The sequence below is a fragment of the Poecilia latipinna genome, unplaced genomic scaffold (genome assembly GCF_001443285.1).
Source record: "Poecilia latipinna isolate Pla-1442-1.1 unplaced genomic scaffold, P_latipinna-1.0 Scaffold657, whole genome shotgun sequence".
Classification (NCBI taxonomy): Eukaryota; Metazoa; Chordata; class Actinopteri; order Cyprinodontiformes; family Poeciliidae; genus Poecilia; species Poecilia latipinna.
In genome coordinates this window covers 274,301-295,328 of record NW_015113273.1, presented here as the reverse complement: position 1 = coordinate 295,328, position 21,028 = coordinate 274,301, and the positions used below count along the sequence as shown (strand labels likewise).

The 21,028-nt window shown below is 42.4% G+C and overlaps 1 protein-coding gene across 2 annotated transcripts in view; it reads right to left on the bottom strand.

Annotated features, from left to right (window-relative positions):
* Nucleotides 1–6,923: 6,923 nt before the first annotated feature.
* ndnf (neuron-derived neurotrophic factor) overlaps nt 6,924–21,028 on the bottom strand; it is a 19,699-nt gene continuing 5,594 nt past the window's right edge. Inside the window, exons 1-4 of one of the 2 annotated variants that reach the window (XM_015043958.1) lie at nt 20,370–20,870; nt 11,788–11,982; nt 11,298–11,422; nt 6,924–9,116 (exon numbers count right to left, since the gene is read on the bottom strand). In XM_015043958.1, the coding sequence (XP_014899444.1) occupies nt 7,720–9,116; nt 11,298–11,422; nt 11,788–11,981 (1,716 nt within the window). In that variant the 5' untranslated portion in view covers nt 11,982; nt 20,370–20,870 and the 3' untranslated portion in view covers nt 6,924–7,719. Of the gene's footprint in view, nt 9,117–11,297; nt 11,423–11,787; nt 11,983–20,369; nt 20,871–21,028 lie in introns of those variants that run through there. The other variant, XM_015043959.1, reaches the window with a different exon arrangement.

The following is a 21,028-nucleotide window of genomic DNA, read 5'->3' as shown; positions in this document are numbered from 1 at the left end:
CAGTTTGGGGTTAAGTGCCTCGCCCAAGGACACATCAATATTTGTCAGGAGGAAGATGGAGTTGAATCTACAACTTTTTTGGATGACTACTCCCAAGGACTTGCTGTTGGACCAATGATGGCGCGTTAGGATTTTTGGAGACTTCTTTCAGCATCTTGTCGTCTGCTTTCAGGGTGAACTTCCTTGTACGACCAGACATTGAATGCAGGCAGTTGTTTTGAACATTGTCCACTTGCATAGCATTTTACATATAGTGTAGAATCGCTGATTTTAACCTTATACACCGATGTGTGATTGTAGCAATTTCAGTGGAAAGAAAATTATGGGGCATCCTAATTTATTTGACATCAGGAACTCCACTTCACCTACTTTAAAAAGCATATTATTCAGTCTAATTGTTCATTTTTCTTTAATTTCTTGGTATTGAAAAACACAGCTTGTCATATGGTGTGCTATTTTTTTCACATGAATGATACTGAAGTTTTGTATGTGAAATCTTTTTATGAGGCTCGAAAACTTTAATTAAGCACTGTTGTACTATTTAAAAAGGCGTAGTTTAAAACCTTCAACATTTTTTTTTCTTTGAAAAAGTCTTAATTACCTTGTTCGGTTAAAAAAAAGAAGAAAAGACCTGACAACTTAAAGAACATAAAAGAAGAGTTTTGATGTCCGAGCTTTAAACACTAAAGAATGACCGAACAACTTATGAATACATTGCCGTCAGATGCTGAAACTCTCATTCGGACCTCACATGAACTCCATTATAGTCGATCTGTCTCCGCTCACCTTGATTTGTTGACTTTCGCCGTACGGTCAGAGATTGGCATCATCTCCAATCACTCACTGTTTGTGTATGCTCGGTTTTCGGGACACCTCTTCCACAAACCTCCAGCTCCTCTTTAATCTGCGCTGGTTTAGTGTTCCCGGCGGTTCTGTTTACTGTGTTCGGACCCCGTGTTTATGCCAGTTGCTTCCTGTTGTGCCGCGGCTCTGTGCCTAACTGCTCCGTGATTGGCCCAAATCACGAGCATTGGTCGGCGATTTCGGCAAAGACCGAGTCACGGTGAGCGTGTTTACATCGGGGGCAACGAACCGGTGTGTCTGAGTGCACGAGCTGCTGTTTAGGAAACGTTTCCATTTTGAAGTGGTGGTAAACAGGCCCTTTCATTCCTGGGACGGATGTCTTTATCTCAAATAATTACATGTGAGCTGCCTGGAGTCATATTTCTGGTGAGTGTGGTGAGTTAATCGACAGCAGAGGGAGTCCCACCTCGGTAACAAGTCTTATCGCGGTGTTTTGAAGGTCTTTGGGTGCATTTACAGCACCTACGTCCTGCTTGATCCGCTGCTCTGCCAATGACTCGGCCTTTTAGGGCAGAACTATTTAATGTCATGACCTTCCTTTTTACCCAGTGCCCTCTAAAGACCCTCCAAACCATTAAGTTTCACTCTGCTTTCACTAAGATACAGTAGTTATTATCTCTCCACCGCTGATATTTAACACCTGCGCATCAAGACGGAGAACAACACAGAGGGAGATCCTGGCTCCACTGCAAAAAAAACACAAACTCTTACCGAGCAACTTTGATCGATATTCTAGTGCAAATATTGTCTTATATGCGTGAGATAAGACAAAAATTACTTTTCGGAAACAAACAGGTGTTTTAAGTGAATAATTTCCAAATATTGACGGAGAAAAGTACTTATTTCATTGGCAGATTATTTCACTTATGGGGAAAATGTTATGAGTGAAATAATCTGCCAAAGGAACAAGTACGCATTCTACCTGAATTTGGATATTTTGGCCTGGTTTTGTCTGTTGTGAAGCGGATTTAATGGGTCTGACTAATTGAATAAAAAATGTGTCCGAGATGCAGTTTTATGCTTTTGTAAGCCACACTGGTTGCAGCTACTGCCCTTTATTGTGCAGTTGTTCACGTTTTATGTATTTAATCTCTAATGTCTATTTTTGCTAGCTTTGTTTACTTGTTTTGCCTTTTATGGTGTGTGCCAATAATGCTTTTCTTGGCCAGGTCGCCCTTGTGAAAGAGGTCTTGATCTCAATGAGTATTTATGTGGTTAAAGTAAGGTTTAGTTAGTTTTTTAACTAATAATAAAGAATTTTGATTTGGTTTGGTGCAAGCTTCATTCAACAAGTAGCTAATTCCAAAGAGGTTTTGAATATCACCTCGTCGAATTTGAACCCGAACGAATCGAACGCTGGAACCAAGTCACTCGGTGGCTGAGCTTTAAGCGCCTCCGAGGGCCAGAAACTGCAACGACAACGAAAAAGCGCACTTAAGACACAGCAAAGGAAAGAACTGCGCTGAAATAAATAGTCGGGACTTCTCTCTTTTTTTTTTTTTTCAAAGTAAATATTTTCACTGAGGGAAAACCTCACTTTGGCCAACGTACAAGTGGTTTCATATGAGATTTTTCCAAATGGATCTGTGCATTCTTCTGAAATCTCCCAAACCTGATACTGTAGATTGACGGGCCAGACCACCTTTTGTTTCATGTTTCAGAAACCCTCACCACAGCTCCCTTTTTCAAGGCTGCTGCCGCTGAATAGCCGGCAAACCATTTCCTGAAGCTTCGAGGCCACTGGATAAACGATGTTTTCATTTGACAACCTCAGGTCGCCGCTACAAGGAGGGTCTTCAGAGGGAGCCCTTTGAAATTACAGTACTGATGAAGCATGAGAAATTACAAGCACTTAGATGTGATTTCACCAGCACAAGAGAGCAGAGGGGGGGGACCACCCCCTGGGCAGATCAGGCAAGAGGGAGCGGTGGCAGCAAGTGGACACACACACACACACACACACACACACACACATATATATATGCGCACTCCTGGAAGTAAGCAAGGCTTGCAGCATGCACACACACACAATCTGAAATCCCATTTATGTGCAGACGTCTCTGAACCCCAACCATGTTCTTATCCCTTAATTTTTCTCATGTGTACAGGATTATTTGGTTACGGCGATAAAACGGTGTAAATATAAAACCGACCTTGCAGTTTAATATGCAGCAGAACTGAATGAAAGTTCCACTTGTGAAGTCAGTCTTTTTTCTTTCTTTTTTTTGTGAACTGCATGAATTATCTCAATAGTAATCAGCAGTGATGAGTAATGCCCCAGGGCCACTGGTGCCTCTCCACCCTTCCTGGGAATGGAGCTCTTGGTCAGCACTGGTTTGGAAGGAAGCCTCAAATCTTTTTTTTTTATTAATTTATTTATTTTTTTATAGCTGAAACCTCTAAAATCAGGGCTGAGTGGAGACGAAAACTGGGTTGGACTTGATACTTCAGTAATTAATCTATCTCCCAGAGAAGCTGAAGTGAAATCATTTCAGTTTTGCTCTCCTCATACTTCCTGTTTGTGTGGATGTTTATAGTTTTGCCTTTATAGAGAGATTTTTATTTCAAATCCCCTCTAATTCACCTTCTCCTTTAATGCCATCCCCCCAGTCAGTCTGACGGTGTTTGTTTTCTGATGCAGGAGATTTACTTAGCTCTGTCCCAGTGTGTCTGTCTGTTCCTTGCCCTCTTTTCACAACTTGTGCTCGAAAGCATCACTCAGCTCTCAGTTGAGCCGCAAGTGCATTTTATGTTCATGTACACAAAACACGCTCACAAATGCCAAAGTGCAAATGCTCTTTAAAGTCAGCGAGTGGCTGACCTTAGCCTCCCTAATGCATACATTTCGCAAAGCAGAGATTTTCTGCTACATTAGCTCTAATATTTGGAAAGAAATGGATCTTTGAAAGTGCTTTTTTCCAAAGACTTTATTTCTTGGCTGCACATCGTTGACGCAATCCCCGTTTACCAGATCTAAAGATTCTCTGTTGGATTAGGATCTGGTGGCTGTACAGCAAAGTAATTATTACTTCAAACGACTCAGACTGAAAGTGTTCATGTTAGTGGGATATAGTGCTATGTACGCTAATGCTATGTATTGTTAGCTAATGCTAATTCAGACATGTTTTCTGTTGTTTAGTCGAACATCCGTATTTTTGTGTGATGTTTTGTGAGTTGAGCCTTCTGCTTGTACCAGTCGACTAGGTAGGATCATTTCTAAACACCTGCAAGACCCAGAAAGTAATTTCCATCTTTAATGCTGCTCCACAACTGACATCATGAAGCAAAACCTAAAGGTTTTCCCCATTCTTGGAGGAACTAGAGAGGAATAACCACTAATCTGGCAGACTAGCTCCATTTCCATTACAAATATGCACAAAACTTTGTCAGTAGTCCCCTAATATCGAAAAAACAGGAATGCAATTAAAATTCCATGTAAATAAGTGTGTTCATGTGATAAGTCATTAAAAAACATGCCATGATCCTCCTACTACTTCCTGTTGTTGTCTTCTTTGAGGTTTGCGCCAGTAGCAACAACCGGTTGTTGATCATGTGACTTATGTAATGCAAAAGAAAGTGTTTATGTTTCAGTTTTGAAAAATAAACCAATTTCAAAACAGCAAAAAACACCCTCCTCCTAGCAGCAAACCTTTTTTATCAAAAATCATTGTTTTTTCAAAATCGCCATGTTTCAATTAAGCAACATACTCCAAAATGTCAAATTGTGCCATTATATAGTCAGTGGGAAAGCAGCAAGTGACACACATCCCTCAGTTTTAATCAGGATAACTTCATGGAGAAACACAGATGTTGCGCCACAGTGGGACTGTTAATATCTGCTGCTAACATGGAAGTCAGATGAAAAATAGTTTACTTGAACACACATAAATCTGAACCTTTCTCATATCTTCACTATCTTTGTCAAGCACTTTGAAAATTGATCTTGATGCTAAAGTTCCAACATGTGTGACACCAGGAAGTCTGTTCGTATGTTTATTGAAAACAGAACAAACCCTGCAATTAGATCACAAAAGTTGTTCAGATATACACTGAGGTAACTTAAAAAAAAAAAAAAATAAATAAATAAAAAGAGTTATTTTTAAAAAATATTTAAGTTCAAAGTAAATCTTGGAAAGTTGTCAAGGATCCAGATTCTGCAGATTCTACTAATTTAACTCTCTTCATGAGTTAAAAAACAAATAAATAAAAAATAAGTTTTAAATTTGAACAGCAGTCTGTCTAATCCATTGTTGGACACATTTGAACTGAGTCCTCCGAAGAGAAAGGTCAGGCCCACATTAGTCCACATATCCACACGTACAGCGCCGTCTGCGGCGGATGGAAAAGCTCACTCTTGTCCAATGCGGCCAAGAAAAGCAGCTGTTTCTCAAGAAACGGCCATGTTTCCATCCTGACTCTGATTTTGGGTAGCTGCGCTCCCAATTTACCGCCACGGTTTGCTGTCAGTCACGGGGGCTCCTGGTTGCAGGAAATGCGCGGAGGCCCCACCTGGCTTCCATTAACCTGTCGTTGCCCTGGAATAATGCGGAGGGGCTTTCAGAGAGCTGTGGGAGTTATGGGTATCCTGCTAATAAAGCCGGCCAGCTCTGCTCAAATGCTTTCCCCTGCATGTGTGAAGGGTATCAGCTGTGAAGCTTATAGAAATGTCCCGCTTTTAGTTCGGCCCAAGAGGAGTGAGGCAACCAACGTGCTGCAGGAAATCCACTGGCAAAGCCTCCACGTGAGCGCCTACATCTGCAGGGTTCCCTGTGTTTATCCTTCCTGTAGCAACGAGAGCCAGGCTTTGATGCATGGGTTTTGTATATATATATATATGTGTGTGTAGATGGGTTTGGACAAGGAGCGGAGACAGACATGTAGGGCCATGTCACCGCTATAGAGGAGTAATCACTGCAGCACATGAAAGAGCTGACCAACTTTTGATATTTTTATGGAATTAAAGTTTCATATATTTGACCATGGTTCCTAGCATTGGATGTATTCTATTGTGCAAATTTAGCGAAAAAGGACACCACAGATAGCATCTGCGCTTAAAAGCAACATAGAGATAGAGCTTATTAAAACTGCAGTATGTAATACATATTTGTTGAAACTGTCACTATGTTGTGACAGTGTAGTATCACAGTATAATCTGTGAAAAAAATCAAGCTCTTCTGCCTTCTCAGTGCTAACTAGAAACAACAAATCAGAGCCAGGAGGCGGGTCTTAGCGCTGCCCTTCCCTCCCTCGATTTCTGCGAAGCTAAAACCATCAACAGCGTTAGCATAGCCATAGCCATGTCAAGTTGTTTCTCTGCCATTAGCACATTTAGCAGCGTGTTCACAAGGTCGATTGACAGCGCTGAGATGCTCCTCCTGACTCTGATTCTTTGTTTTTTTGGAGGAAGTGGAGAAGCTTGACCTTTTCTCAGATTATCTGTGTCCTACTGTCACAACATAGCGATAGTTTTAACAAATATGCAAAAATATATATATATGTTTTATAGAAGTTACCAGCTGCAGCTGTAAAGGGTCAGTTTGTATTTTTTTGTAGTGAGTTACTTGAGTTACATTACTTGTTTCACTTACTTGTCAAACAAGTAAGTGAACCACTATCAGTAATTGCTCGTTTACCTGTAGCGGAAATGTGGCAAATCACAGCAAGTTTGTTGAAAAGTAAATCAAACCTGGGAGTGGATTGCTTTTCCCTGTGGCTATTGTGGCCTCTTTTTATGGCATAATGTACTAGTTTTATTTGTCATTTTTTTAAGTTATATATGAGTTAAGAAAGCAAACGATGCTAGCTGACTGCAGAGTAATGATGTGTTGGACAGAACAATCAACTATTTCTTGATTGACTCCAATTGATAGGTTGGTCAAATACTGGAAAATTATATATATTTTTTTCAATTAATTATTTCTGGACCTCAATAAAAGCATTTACTTTGATGTAAATTTTGAGTACAATAAAAATCAGGTTATGGAAGTTAGTAAAGGTTATTAAAGCGTAACAGTGAATGCAATGTTAACTGCTTGGTGAAAAGAACTTGACACCCAGGGTGACACAGGGATTACTTGTTCTATATTTAGGCTTTATGTACATGAATATTGGCAGGACATCTCTGTACATGTGACACACTCACTCACGCACGCACTCACACACGCACGTGCACGCACGCACACAGTGATACAGTGATAATAACACAGATCTCCAGCACAAAACCGAATACATTTACAAGATGGGCTCTAGAGGAAAACACTGGCTGGGATACACAAAGGGAATGTCTTGAACTACAGCTTCCACATAAAAACCGGAAATTATCTGGAACGGCCAACACTGTCATCAATAAAAAGAGACGATCAAAAATATAGACACAAAGTATAAAATAATTTAAATTTTCTCCTAAAACATGAAACGAGTATGCAGTTGAGAGAGCTATACAAAGCGGGAAGCCTCTGGATCTCCTCCGGTCGCCGTGACTCTGACCGAAGGATGTGACGGACGAAAGCAAACGTCATGCAGCGACACAGGAACCGACGCAGGAGGAAATGTGATTTTTCGCTGAAGTTCTGCCTCCCTCCCTGGTGGCAACTCGATGTCGAGACGACAAGCCTGGTAGGAAAAGCAGCTCGCGCTTCGGGCCTCTCGGACGCGTCGAGATAAAAATGTAAACATAAATATACAGGTTGATATTTCTCTCTCTTTCTCTACAAACAGTTCAGTCTCTACTATGGGCCCATCAGCTGCATGAGTAGTCAGTCTGTGTACACTTCTTAGTAGAATATCACTTAGTGTTAAATAAACTTATTTTATATATATATATTTATATAATAGATTTATTCTTTGCAGAGTCATTTAGCAGTACTTCCTTGTTTTCACCAGTTTGCTCTGGTATCTTACTGAGTGGCCACTGTGTCCCACCACATAAACGTCCAGCAGGTAGGTCTTGCCTGGCTCCAGACCTGTGATGGTCTCTGTTGTCACAGCTTTCTGCAGGTTCGGGCTGTGGAAGTACTTGCACAGCACCTTTTCGGACTTCCTGCGGGTCTCTGGCCCGGCACACTGATTTTGCTCCCTGCGTCGCTGCTCTTCCCCGTAGCTGTCGGCCACTTCTTTTCGGTAAATGCAGTACTTGTTGCGGTCCTGTGTGCCCAGCCAGGCCACGGTGACAGAGGAGCAGGTGCGCAGCTTGTCAAAGGCCTTGATGCGGGTGTCCTCAGGTAGAGAAGGGAAGGGTTGCTTGCTGCTGGGCCGCGTGGTGGCAAGCACCTTCAGCGTGGACGCCCCTTTCCGGCTTCCTCGAAGGCGGATCTGGTACTTGGCTTTCGGCTTTCCCCGTAACTGGAACTGCCGCACTCCTTCCACGTTCTGTGACAGCAACAGCTTGCCATCTCGCCTCACCTGCACCTGGACCGCGTCCAGACACGAGTGCACGAAAAGCGTCACCCTCTGGTGCGAAGACACGGGAGCAAAGCGGAGAAACTTTGTTCCCTTCCTTTTGATGAAAACGTCCGACACTTTGCCGTCCTTCAGCTCCAGGGTCTTCTGACGGGCTTCCTCTTTGGTGCGAGCAAATGTTCCGACGTACGCCGTGCTGGTGTTGGTGGCCGAGTTCACGGCAAACACATCAAAATAGTACTGTGTGTCTGGTTTAAGGTCTGACACAGTGTAGATGTTTTTGTTGCCAATGCACACCTTCTGAATGTCAGACGCTTTGGGTTTGGCTAAATATGCTCGTGAAATCTTGTTGCTAGTAAGGCCTCTCTCCTTGCCAAACCCATTGTCAGAGGGAACAAAGCCAAAGTGCACAAAGTCAAAGGGGCTAAAGTCTCTGACGGGCTTCGGAGCCAACATGAAAGCATCATCGGCACTGATTTTGGCCTCCGCGGCACACATGCTTTTGAAGTTGTGCTCCTTGTTAATTACCACGCAGTACTGAACAGGTTGGCCCATCAGAAAGCCTGTCGGCGTCGGCTTCCAGGCTAGCGTGACAGTGGTGCGACCCAACGCGGTCACGTCAACACGGGGGTCGTAGGGCAGCTCCGGATAAGGCTGGTCAGACTCTGGAGTTGTGGTGGTGTACACCTTGAAGTTGCTGTCTTTCTCAGTGGACAGCAACTCCAGCTGGTAGAGACCAGAGGGCGTGCTTGTTGCCACGTAGGACTCCACATCGTTTCCCTTGTAGGTGAAGAGCTCTGTGCCTTCGTCCACAGTCACCTGCTGTTTCTGCTGGTCCAGGGGTTCAGGCTCTCCTGGAAAAGAAAAGCAAACACACAACATGAGCTCCTTGCGTGATGTTGCATCTCTGCTAGTTTATCATGAATATAGATTAGAAGTGTAGGATATCTTCATGCTTTATTCAAAAACATCCACTACAAGAAATTTATTGCTGCTAGATTGCGATGAAACCTATAGATAATGAGCTCGCTCGCATCACGGTTGTGTTTACATTCCAAACATCCCCGAAGATCACAGGCCAGCATTCACTTGGCTGTCCAAGAGAAGCTGTGCCACAAAGAGACGCCTTGTAACTCCTATGTGAGAGAGACAGTCTGAGCGCCAACTCCAACTTAAGCCAGAAACCATAATATTATGTTTGTCAGCCAGAGAGTGTGCTCAGTGGAGTGCTAAAAATTAATGCTCAAAGATCTCCTCCCTCTGGAGACACCAAGACCAAAGACATTAAGAAATTCACAAGACTGACTCTTGCTGGAGCACCTTTTTTACAAACTGATAGTGTGTCAAGCTTTGGCATATATCAAATTTTTGGTATATCAAAACCACTACTTAGTTTTAAAGGGGGATAATTCTACAGTTTTTAGAATTACCCCCTGCTTGGTAATTCAGTGTTCTTTATGTATTTCCACCAATGGTTTAATATTTTTCTTGAAGAGCATTTGGCAACAGTTGCAACCTCATGTTGGCCTTGATGTCCAGGCTTAGGAACGTCTGTTGTTTGCTAAGACGCTCCAAGATTGGCACACCTGTTTTAAAATAATCTTTCCAGTTCCTCTCTGCAGAGCCTTTTGAGCTCATTCGACTTGGATTCAGTCAGTCTGAACTCTCCCCATGTTCAGCTGGAGTTCAGTCTGGGCTGTGGTTGGGCCACTTGAACGCATTATCCATGGGATGCTCCTAAAACCACTCCTCTGTGTGTCTGGTGTCATCAGATTAGATGACAAATCCTCTCCCTATTCTCAGGTTCAGATAACTCCAAAACAGGTTGTCCTGAACACTCTAAATGTTTGGATGTTGTCTAGTTGCCCACATCACAGTAGTGATTTTTTTAGCCAGTTGATGAAGTTCTATTTTAGTTTCATCTGACCAGAGGATTTTGTTTATCATGGTCTAACCCTTTCAGTGGTGCTTTTTGGTAAAGTTAAAGCTTCCATGTCCGTCTGGTCATCGTATTGTAAAGACCTGATTAGTGCAGTGCGTCAGCAATATCTGACTTTATGGATGCTTCCCTGTAATATGTCCACCAGGGAACAAAAAACCTCTGCTTTAGTGACTTCTGAGATCTTTTCAGTCCTGCTGATTATTTTTGTTTGTGTCCAATTCTCAGATATGTGCTTTGACATATTCCAGTCTATGAGGTCTATGAGGTAATTCCATCGACTTCATTTCATGGTTTATCCTCTGATATCATCTGAGAGCTTATGTTCGGTTCCAAATTTTGTTGACATTTTTTTATGTATTAAAAATGTCATACCCAACAACATTGTAATATAAAAATAATGTTATACCAACTATACATTTGTTTGTGTGAAGCTTCAATTTCACAGTTGTTATGGTTTCACACATTCATACTTTGCCCAATCGTAGTCCAGCTGGCATTGTTCCGCATTATTTGGGTTTAGGGTGAATTCTTGTCTCCTGAGGTAGGGCTTGTGTAAACTTACTAGTTTACTAGCCATTTATTCATTTTAGAGTATTTGATCTGACAATGGCAGAGGCGCAAACAGGTGCTTGTGCATTAACATTCAAATATATGCTCACATAACACTTCTGTAGTCTAAACCACTGCCTTAGTCATCTGGCAAGGCCTCTCGTGCTCATAGGACAGCCTCCACATGGACAAAGTTTTAAAGTGAGTCAAAAGAGAAAAAATAGCAGAAAGAAGTCAGACAGAACAGAGAAGAGGAGAATTTAGCTTGGAAAAGGCCAAAAATGCTTCGAGTAAAAGGACGTAATGACTTTGATTCAGAAGGCTGACTAGAGAACAGCCCTCTGTTGAAATTATAGACGTGAGTTTGGGACAGGCCCATGCCTCATTAGTGGTCAGACTAGACACTACGAGTGTGACTTAATTAAAACCCTCCAAAACACCAAGCCTAACATTGGCGCGGAGGGTAATTATGTATGGGGGATAGCGATATTTCCACGTAGCATGTCATTAACCTCTTCCACTGCTGTCTGATGTCAAGTTATACCTGATCCTTCTCCACTGGACTCCTCCGGCAGCTCCTGCAGGGTCAGTTTCCACTCCAGAGGAGCATCGCAAGGTGTCACTGTCACAGACAACGGGGTGTTGTCTTCTTCCACCACAAAGTAGTACCTGTGGAAATGAACACTGGCGCTTACAATTCATTATAGTCTGATGTTATCCAAACAATATGCACAGGCCATCTAGGACACCAACACTGAAGAACACAGGGATATTATACTGCTGACCTTGTTCGCTCTCCCACACTGACATTCTCATCTATTATTTATGTCTGCATCGACTCGATAGATCGCGTTACAGAAAAACATCTTATCTTCCTTCTTATTTATAGGGACAAACCATTCACAAATGAGATATTTTCTTCCATGTATGAATGAGCCAATCTCAAGGTGAAACTGACTCATTTTATTCAGTCTTGAAGAAGTCACTGGGTTCATGCCAGTCAGTCTGAAACTAGGTGTCTTCAAAGTGCTCACCTTTTTGGCGTGTCCCTGAAGAGGTAGCCGCTGATCTCAGCTCCATCTGGAATGACGGACGAGTCGTGGAACAGCGACTTGTCTCGGATCTGCATCTGAAAGAGTCCTTCGTCTCTCGTGGGCAGCTTCTGGGCCAACGATCCCAGGCCCAAAACCATCAGCAGCACTAAGCTCCAGCCTTTACACTGCCTCATTCTGAAATACACAGACATTTATGCAGCCACCATAAGAACCGAGACATATCACAAATTACTGTTTCTTGACTTGACACCAACCACCTTATGTTTGGAAAACCAATATGAATTCCCAGTATGGGGTTGAAATGATTTCAGAGACAAGATCTCAGGATATTAAAACAACACAAAATTTTTGGTCAACGTGAAGTTTGCTGTTGTAATTTATCTAGTGAAATAAAAGTGTGTACTTTAAGCTTAATGTCCCTTTATGTATGTTTGAGGCTTTTATTTTGATTTAAAAAAGGAAATAATTCTGCAGTCGCCTCGTTATGCTAACAGAGTCCACTAATGAAGACCTTCAGTCATGAAACCATCAGAGAGGCTTCTGCTACTTCTAAGTCGCTTTGTGGTGTTATTTTGGCCTCTCAGGAGAAAAAGAAACGCTAACAGACAAGATACAAATGATTTGTAAGCACTGTGAGTATACTGTATCATTAGCGGCTAACCGTTAGCTGCTAGCTGAACTAAACTTGGCATCTTCTTCGGAGCTTCATCATTAACAATATTTGTGAAAAAGGAGGTGCGGATGAAAAGAGTATTACTAAAGAGGCTATTTTTAAAGAAATAGTTTCTCCAATGAAATTAACTTCTATAAATCTTGTCTAAATTTTCTAAATAATAATCCATGATGTCATTTTTTCAAAGACATATAAAAAATAGCCTACAGACTGGGTCGTAAAAACTAAGTAGCCCTTTTGTTTAATATTATGTTTCGTTCTCTTGAACTTAGTATTCTGTTCAGTCTCTTGAGCTACAACGAGGATGCCATTGTAGCAACTAATACCCAGTCATCAATCGGTTTGATCAATAGTCCATACAGTTTCAACAAAGGAAAAAGGGAAGTCCTATTATGCTAACAAGAGTCCACTAATAAAGACACTTATCATAAAACTACTGAAGGAGCTTTATTAACTTTGTTACTTTGAGTACTCAGCGAAAAAAAAGTAACAGTGACAGACAAAATCCAAATTATTTGTAGGCACTGTGCGAAAACTGTCATTAGCGGCTAACCGTTAACGACTAACAACACAGCTAAACGCAATAAATAGGTGCTGTTCTTGTTTAGCTCTTTAACATGTCATAAAAACCACGCCTTTTGAATTTTACTGTTATTTTCCTGCTTTATGAAAACATGTTTATCTGTCAATACGCACTCGTAACAAAGAGTTAGGTGAAGCTAGCTGACTTTTGGTGCCAGTTTTATGGTTAGTACATATAAATGAGTGCTTTATGCAACTTTAAATCTATGAATATTTTTTTAAATTCTCACAAATATAACATTATTTAAGGTCCAAACATTACAATTTAGAAAAGTAAAACTAAAGCAAGAAGCTACTATTAGCTGATAACACTAAGGTAAGCTAAATTAAGTTATTTAACAACTGCTTGTGGTTTAATGTAAAGCATACAGACATATGAGAAATTTCAACTTTATGTTCTGCACAAAGTCAGTTAGCAAAATAATTAATGGCTACTTTATAGAGTTGGCTATCACTTTCAATGAGCTATTTACATAAATAAAGACCTCCAATATGACTTCCTAATATTTCGTCACAGCAATTTGGCATCACCTACTTGTGACATGGAATTTAGTTCTACTGAGCAAAATTCTTATGAATTTGTGAATGACAATCCCAAATCACAGTGAGAATCACCAAAAACGGAGTGCTAACGAGAACCCCAGGCCTCCTCCAAAAGAGAGAATTGATTATACTTTAAGTGGGAATGTGTGAGAGGAAAAAGACATCACCTCGTGCCCCCGGGGAACCACACTGCAGTATTTCACAAAACCCTCAACATAAAATGCTCCGGTCCATGTCGTTTAAGTTTTATTGAACCCAATATAAAAATGCTGGTGGCGCAGTCCGCAGTTGGAGCAGCGATCTGGGCGAGGTGCAGCTAACCAAGGCCAAACAGCCTCTCGCGTATCGCCTGTCTATTGATTTTTGCCCCATTGATTGCAGCTGATGGGAACGCCAAATCCTCGGTGATTTAATCAGCGTAATGATGGCAGATTAGCCAGATACTTTACTGCCATTTACTGCAAGTGAGATGGTGTCCTTTTAATGACCTCTTTCCCTCTCTCCTTCTCTAGTACTCCCGCCCTCGCCTGTTGATCTCAGGGTTTTTTTTCCTTTATTCTTTTTTTTCCTCTCCATCAAGCAAATAATCCCTTTAACACTTGTGCACACACATCTTTCCCTTTTCGATTCTTTGCGGTTTCTTTCACCGTCACTGTAAATGGGGGGCAGATTAGTAAACATCTGAGGATTTAAAGTGATGAGGATGGACCTCCATTGAAAAAATTTATTATTTCTTCATTATGGTCTTCTAAAAGTGCAGGCAAGGGTTAAAAAAAAACAAAAAACTCGACAGGTCCTGTCATTGTCTCGGTCTTGGCTGTTGTCTAAGCCAAGCCTGCTGTTGTACCGCCAGACATCAGAGAGCAAAAGAAAAACCACCTAAGTGGTACTTTGAGGTTTGACTCACACAGAGAGAGCGGAGATCCTTATCGTCTCGGCTCGTCTCATTCCGCTTTTTAAAAAAAATAATAATAACCATGTCAGTTAGAACAAAGACGTTGTCTATTAATACTCGAGACGGCAGGGGAGGCGGTATGCGCATAGCTGCCCTCGGCTGCCAGTCATTCCAACATCCCCTAAACGCCAAACAGACATGGCGAGGACCCCTTCTCCTGCGCCAGCCGTGGTCCAACGCGCTGATGTCACCCGGCTCATATTCCAAGTATTTTATCACCCCTGTCATTAGCACATTTGATAGGTGTCTTCAGAGCGCTCCTCATGTGTGACACCTCTCCCACAGACACCAAAAACACTCGCTCCTTCATCGCAGCGCACTGTATATCGCAGAGGGATGACATCTGAATGTCAGAGCAGCTGCGGCGGGTCACTGCAGTCGCACGGACTGTCGCAGTGTCAACACGGTCCAGGCTGCGGCCGTTTCTGCATACGAGCCTGCTGTCCACCCCCCTCCCAAGGCCCCCAAAACACACGCACGCACACGCACGCACACGCACGCACACACACCCGTGCTCTACAGTTAACCTACCAAAACAACACATTAAAAGCGAAGCAGCATCTGGAAGAAATAAAGTGCAATGTTTAATTAGAACACAGAAGAATTGAGTCCATCTTGAAGACCAAATCATTTTAAGACGAACTAACCCGCAATCGTGTTAACTTTGTTTCCCCGCTGCTTTTGGTCTGCTTATTTATATATTTATAGCATTCGTTTTGTTTTTTTGTGGGAATCAACAGGAATTCAGGACGGGAAAAAAAAACCATCTTGTGTGTTTATAATGGGCAAACTCTGGAGCCTAAGCGGGCCCATATAATAGGATTAAAGGACAAAACACAGCACTTTGGTCATCATTTCTCTGTTTCCATGACAGTCTTGTCAACATCTACAGTAACAGGAAAAAAAAAAAGTTCAACAATGATCTCCACACCCTTTCTTTGAGGAATGACACTTGGAAAAGCTTTGACCTGCTGTGATTTGAGGACTTTACAAAGCAAATCACATGAAACGTTCGTGCTGTGGATTCTAAATGGACACTAAATGATTATCAAGCAAACCACTCATACAAAGCAATCATCCCAAATTAGAACATAAGTAAAGTTTTGTGTGATGAGGCGGAATAACAGAAAGAAATATGTTGCACTTGTTTACTTAAATGTACGGTTGAACAGCATCTCTTGATGACGACAGCTTGAATTTCTCTCTGGAATCAGATTTTGTGATTTTGACCCACTCCTCCAGACAGCTGTCTTCAAATCTTGACTGTTCAGAAGACTCTAATCTTCTGCGCCACTCTATAAGCTTTATTTTCTTTGTCTGTAGCTAGTTAAGGGATTCCTTGGCTGCGTATTAGGGATCCATTTCTTGCATCTTCATTTCAGGTCGAGCATTTTTGAAAAACGGCAACCGATTCCTGTCTTGGTACGTTTGTCTGTTTACCCTTTCTTCAGTTCTACGAAGTCTGGGGCAGAAAATATCATTATTCAGTCTCCTCCAAACTTCACAGTGAGCATGGTGTCTATGGAGTGATGTGAGTGATGTACGGCGCCATTTCTCCCCAATATCATGTCCCTGGGGAATGGCATCCAAATGTGTTGAAGCACAAAGTAAAGGCTTCAACGCGCCTTTTCTTCAGCAGTGGAGTCTCGTGCAGTAAATGTATAGATGGCGGTTGAGCGCTCTACTCATTCTCTTTGTGTGGGGGAAAAAAACTATGCTGATTCCAGCTCTTCGGCAAGTGGCCATTGGAACTCGGACAACCAATTATCCCTCTGGCTTCCCATGACTGGTCTGCGGTAACAATTTCATTCCTTTCACTTCTGGATTATGGCCCTTAAGGGACTCTGTGGAACTTTCAGAGGTTTCAATTGACGCTTGTAACCAACAAGAAGGCTGCGAAGGTTTCGAGAGAGCCCGATGCTTACACCCGTCATCCGTCTCGTGGCAGTCCTTGGAGTTGAGAAACCTTTGTCTAGGCCATCCAGTAGGGCTAATACTGATTGTAATTTGCACCAATCCACTTTCTTTGAAAATAACTTGTGAGTGTGTTGTACGTGTGGATTGATTGGGTTATTGTCAACATACATGCTGAATTTCAAGTCAGTATGTCTAATAAGTTAGATATTTCCTAAGAAGAAAGTCCAGTACTCCTTCTCCCTGCTGCATGTGCTCACCAATCTGCTCTCGGCCTCCCCTTCCTCCCGTTACTTTCTTTTTTTCCAACCTTCCTCTTCCCTCCTTCCTTCCAGCTCCTTGTCAATATGGATAAGCTTCCTGCCTGCTGACACATGGAGCTCATTAACAGAACGGGAAGGAATAAAAGGCAGTTTAATTTTTACACAAATAAAGACACATTTCGGATTCCACCCAACAAGACGCCTGGCGGGGGCCCACACGGGACCTCTCTCTCTCTCTCTCTCTCTCTCTCTCTCTCTCTCTCTCTATTTGTGTGTGTGTGTGTGTTTTCTTAAAGGAAGTCTGTGGGGGCAGATTTACGGTGGGTGCTGTGCAGAGAGTTCCATCAGCGCTGTCACTTCAGGGCCAACGTGGGGAATTGCAGCGCAATATGGTAGATTGGTGATGGAGTGGAAGAAGAGAGAGAGGAAGATCAAGAGTCAAAGACAGAAGAGAAAAAAAAACTGCACAGGACCCCGGACCTGCGCAAGAAACGGCCAAACCAAATCAGGTCTGGATCTCTTGGACAGCGAGAACAGCTCGTTAATGGTTTGGTAGAGACTTGTGGTGTGCTCGGGACTTTGGAGCCAAGAACGGAGACTTTAATCTTGTGTTTGATTGTGTGTGTGTGTGTGTGTGCAGTGCAGTGCATCCAAACCATCAAACTGCACTGTTCCACCCTCTGCACAAAGTCTACATCATCACTCAGGAGCTGTCGCCTCGCCATCCACAACATCACTCACAGTTTGAGTTTCTGAACCGCGTCCACATGATCAGAACCGCTCGCCGCTGTCATGGAAGTGGGGGAGCTCGGTTTTCCTTCCAACTCTCTCTCCCCTGCTCCTTCCTTGCTCTCTGCGCGGCCCGACGTCGGACCTTGGGGTTTTCGCATCCTGGAATGTGCCCCCCTCTCTGAGCAGGGGTCGGGGTGGGCTTTAAGCATCCACTCAGAAGGAACTGAGTCTGACTGATGTGGCTGGCATTGTGACTGCCACAAGGGTGATTGTAGATTACAAGACAAAATGCCCCCCTCATGGGAAAGTCATCCACCCACTGCCCATCACTCTGGATGGTGTGTGAATGTGTGAGAGAGCAGATAGGTGGAGCACGGAAAAAGCAGTCCGTCTGAGGGAGAATAATAAGGGTCTTCGCAAAGTGAGCGTGGCAGTGGGTGGGGTTCGGAGGGTCAGGAGGCACATGAGATATAATGAATAATTTAACTAGGAAATAAGGAAAAAAAAAACTTGCACGCTCTGACTCTGGATGTGTGACAGAAAAGCAAAGGAGACTGTATGCACACACAGGCAGAAACCTGTCACCTCTCAGGACGCAAGCGAGCGACCGCAGCAGCAACACTGGTGGAATTCTTTCAGCCCCAGAGTTTTCATATGCAAATCACGGTTTAGTTACGGTATGCGACGCGGACCTTCCCATTTTAGGACTGTTCCCCCCCCCCCCCCCCCCCCCATCCAACTCTACCGAACCCCAACCACCACTTTTTTTCTTTTTTTTTTTTCCTTCTTCATGATTCGTTCTCCAGAGAAAGCTAAAGAGGAGTCGGTGTGTCTTCACCCGGCTAAATACAGTTATTCAGCTCCCTGTGCTCTCCTGGGTGTACGTCCCTCATTAAACACCGACAGAGCGGCTCTCAGATGGACCGGGTGAGGAAAACAACACAAAGTGTCAGAGCTGCAATGAATTGCTTCAGTGAATCAAAAACGCATCAGCAGGTAAAACAAAAGTAAATAAAAATAAATAGAAGTTCACTGTAAAAACAGAATTTTGGAGACGATTGAATTTTGACTAATTAACAACCTTATTATCACCCATGGCACGCGGCGCTGTACATGTGGGTTGTAACGTAAATGAATATATCGTCTTCGTAAAAGTTAGCAATCGTCATAAGAGGTTTTAGTTGCACAGTGTTCTTCCTCGGAGTAAAATTTTATACCACTGTAAGAATTCATTTCCACTGCGGGAACATTAGCTGCGTTTACTTTATGAAGGAATTTCTACTGTTCAGGCTAACTGAAGATGTTGGTTCGGTTATTGGGCGAGAGGCGGGGTACGCCTTGGGCATGGCATTCCAACTTAAAAGTTTAAGAATTGTGGTTGAGAAACTTTTTGAGCTGGAACAAAACTTTGACCCCGCTGCATGTCGTGTTGAACATGCTAGCAGGTCTGACAGCTAGCAAGCCACTGACAGACGGGTTCACTGCCAACAAACTCCAATCTGCGGTCCTATGGTAAAGAAAGAAAAAGCCATCATGCCACCATATTGAAACTGGTTTTAATGAAGTTTTATGCCTTCACCACGGCTTAGTCTTAGTTTCTGCTTCTCCGTAACAAGTGAGGACTTCATGAAAGTAACAGTGACGAGGTTTTCTTCTTAACGACCAGCAAAGTTACATAGTTCTGCATCTGTAAAGCACTTGTGTTGTATCGTCCTTAATCAGGTGTTCTTGGTATTGATCAGAAATTCCAGGTTTATAATGTAATTAAAGGAAGTATTTTTTTCTCGATTGAGAACCTTCGTGGGATTCTCCTGTTGGTGTTTGCTGTCGATGTTTTCATTTGATTTAGTAAAACATCATTTGGTGAATATTACAGTTTTTTCAAAAACTTTATGTTAGTCAACATAAAGTCAAACAGCTATCACCAATCAAAATTTATTTGACTAATCAATGACAATTAATTTGGAACATAAAAATTAGTTAGACTTGAACTAATTGGGACTGGTAAGTACATTTCAAAACTTGGTTAAGGTTGCAAAAGATCTTATTGGTTAAGATCTACCTAAATGAAAGGTACGCGCCGAATATCTTGGTTAAATCGTAACAGTTCGGTTTTTGTAGTGTAGCTCCGCTTTAAGGGCTCCTTTCATCCCGAACTGCGCTGTCACAGGTGCGCAAACGCACCCATAGGTGCCAAAGGTGACACTAAAAATTAACGCATTCAACTTTGATTTTTGGGGGACGGGGGAGAAGCGAGGGGGGGGACAAAAAAGTTTTGATACTAAAAAGTTATGACGGGAGCAAATATCAGAAGCAGCGCGCGTGGAGTTTGGAGACGTCCTGCGCGTAATGATAAATCGCCTTTTATTGGGTGCTGGGTCACCCCTGGGAGCATGGGAACCCGTCCGACAGGGAGGGGAGGCAGGCACAAAGGCGAAGAGGATTTTTCTAAAGTTCATCATCTCATCCGCACCGTGTGTTGCCGTGCCAAACCCGAAGATAAACTCAAAATTAAAACGGCATGCGAGCCGGGGCTTGGTTTCATGTGCGTTTGAAACTTTTCACTTCCCGCAGTTGTAAGCCGCAAAAAAAAAAAAAAAATCTTCTTTTCCTCCGCTCTCTGTCTCATTGCCAGACAAGAAGTCCGATCGGCTCTGATCTTAAATATAGAAACACAGAGCTGCAAAAAGAAAAAAAGGGGGGAGCGGTAGAAAAGTTTCAGAAATAAAAAAAAGTTTTCTGGTGTGTGTGTTTATATATATATATATATATATATATATATATATATATATATATATATATATATATATATATATATATATATATATATTAATCCCGAATCAGACATATAGCCAAATAATTAAAAAAAAAAAATAAAACATCTTCACATCAGCCTTACCTCTGGTGCCTCTTGTTGACCAAAACTCCCCTAAAATAAAATGTGAAAAAAAAAATGACCCCGATCTCACAGGGGGAGAAAAACAAAAATCAAAAGAGCAAGTTGTCCTCTGCGGTGACCAGTAGTTCCTCCAGTTTTCACGCGTCTTGTCTGGACCGATCAATCGGATTAAGCGACCGCTCTGATGCGCGTTTGCAGTTTTCTTGCGGATTTAACCGGTCTCCAGTGGGCAGGAGTGTGTTTGTGTGTGTGTCTAAGAAAGACAGAGAGAGAGAGAGGGAAGAGAGAGAGAGAGAATGTGTGTGTGTGCGTGTGTGTGACTGAGTGGGTATCCCGAGTGCTGGCAGTGCGTCCCTCCCCTGCCGCGCCGCTGCTATTGAAACCTCCTCTGGATTGGAGGCAAAAACTGGTGCGAACTTCTTCCTCTGCTTTTTCTTCTTCTTCCCTGCGCTCCGGGACGCAGAAACCAGAAACAGGCCCCCCGAAAACAGGCACTTCTGAACCCCAAACTTTACGGTCAGATGAACAAAGTATATACAAAAAAATAATAATATTAATTACAAAAAAAAAAAAAAAAAAAAAAAATAAAAAAAAAAAAAAAAAAAAAAAAAAAAAAATAAAAAAAAAAAAAAAAAAAAAAAAAAAAAAACTGTAAATAA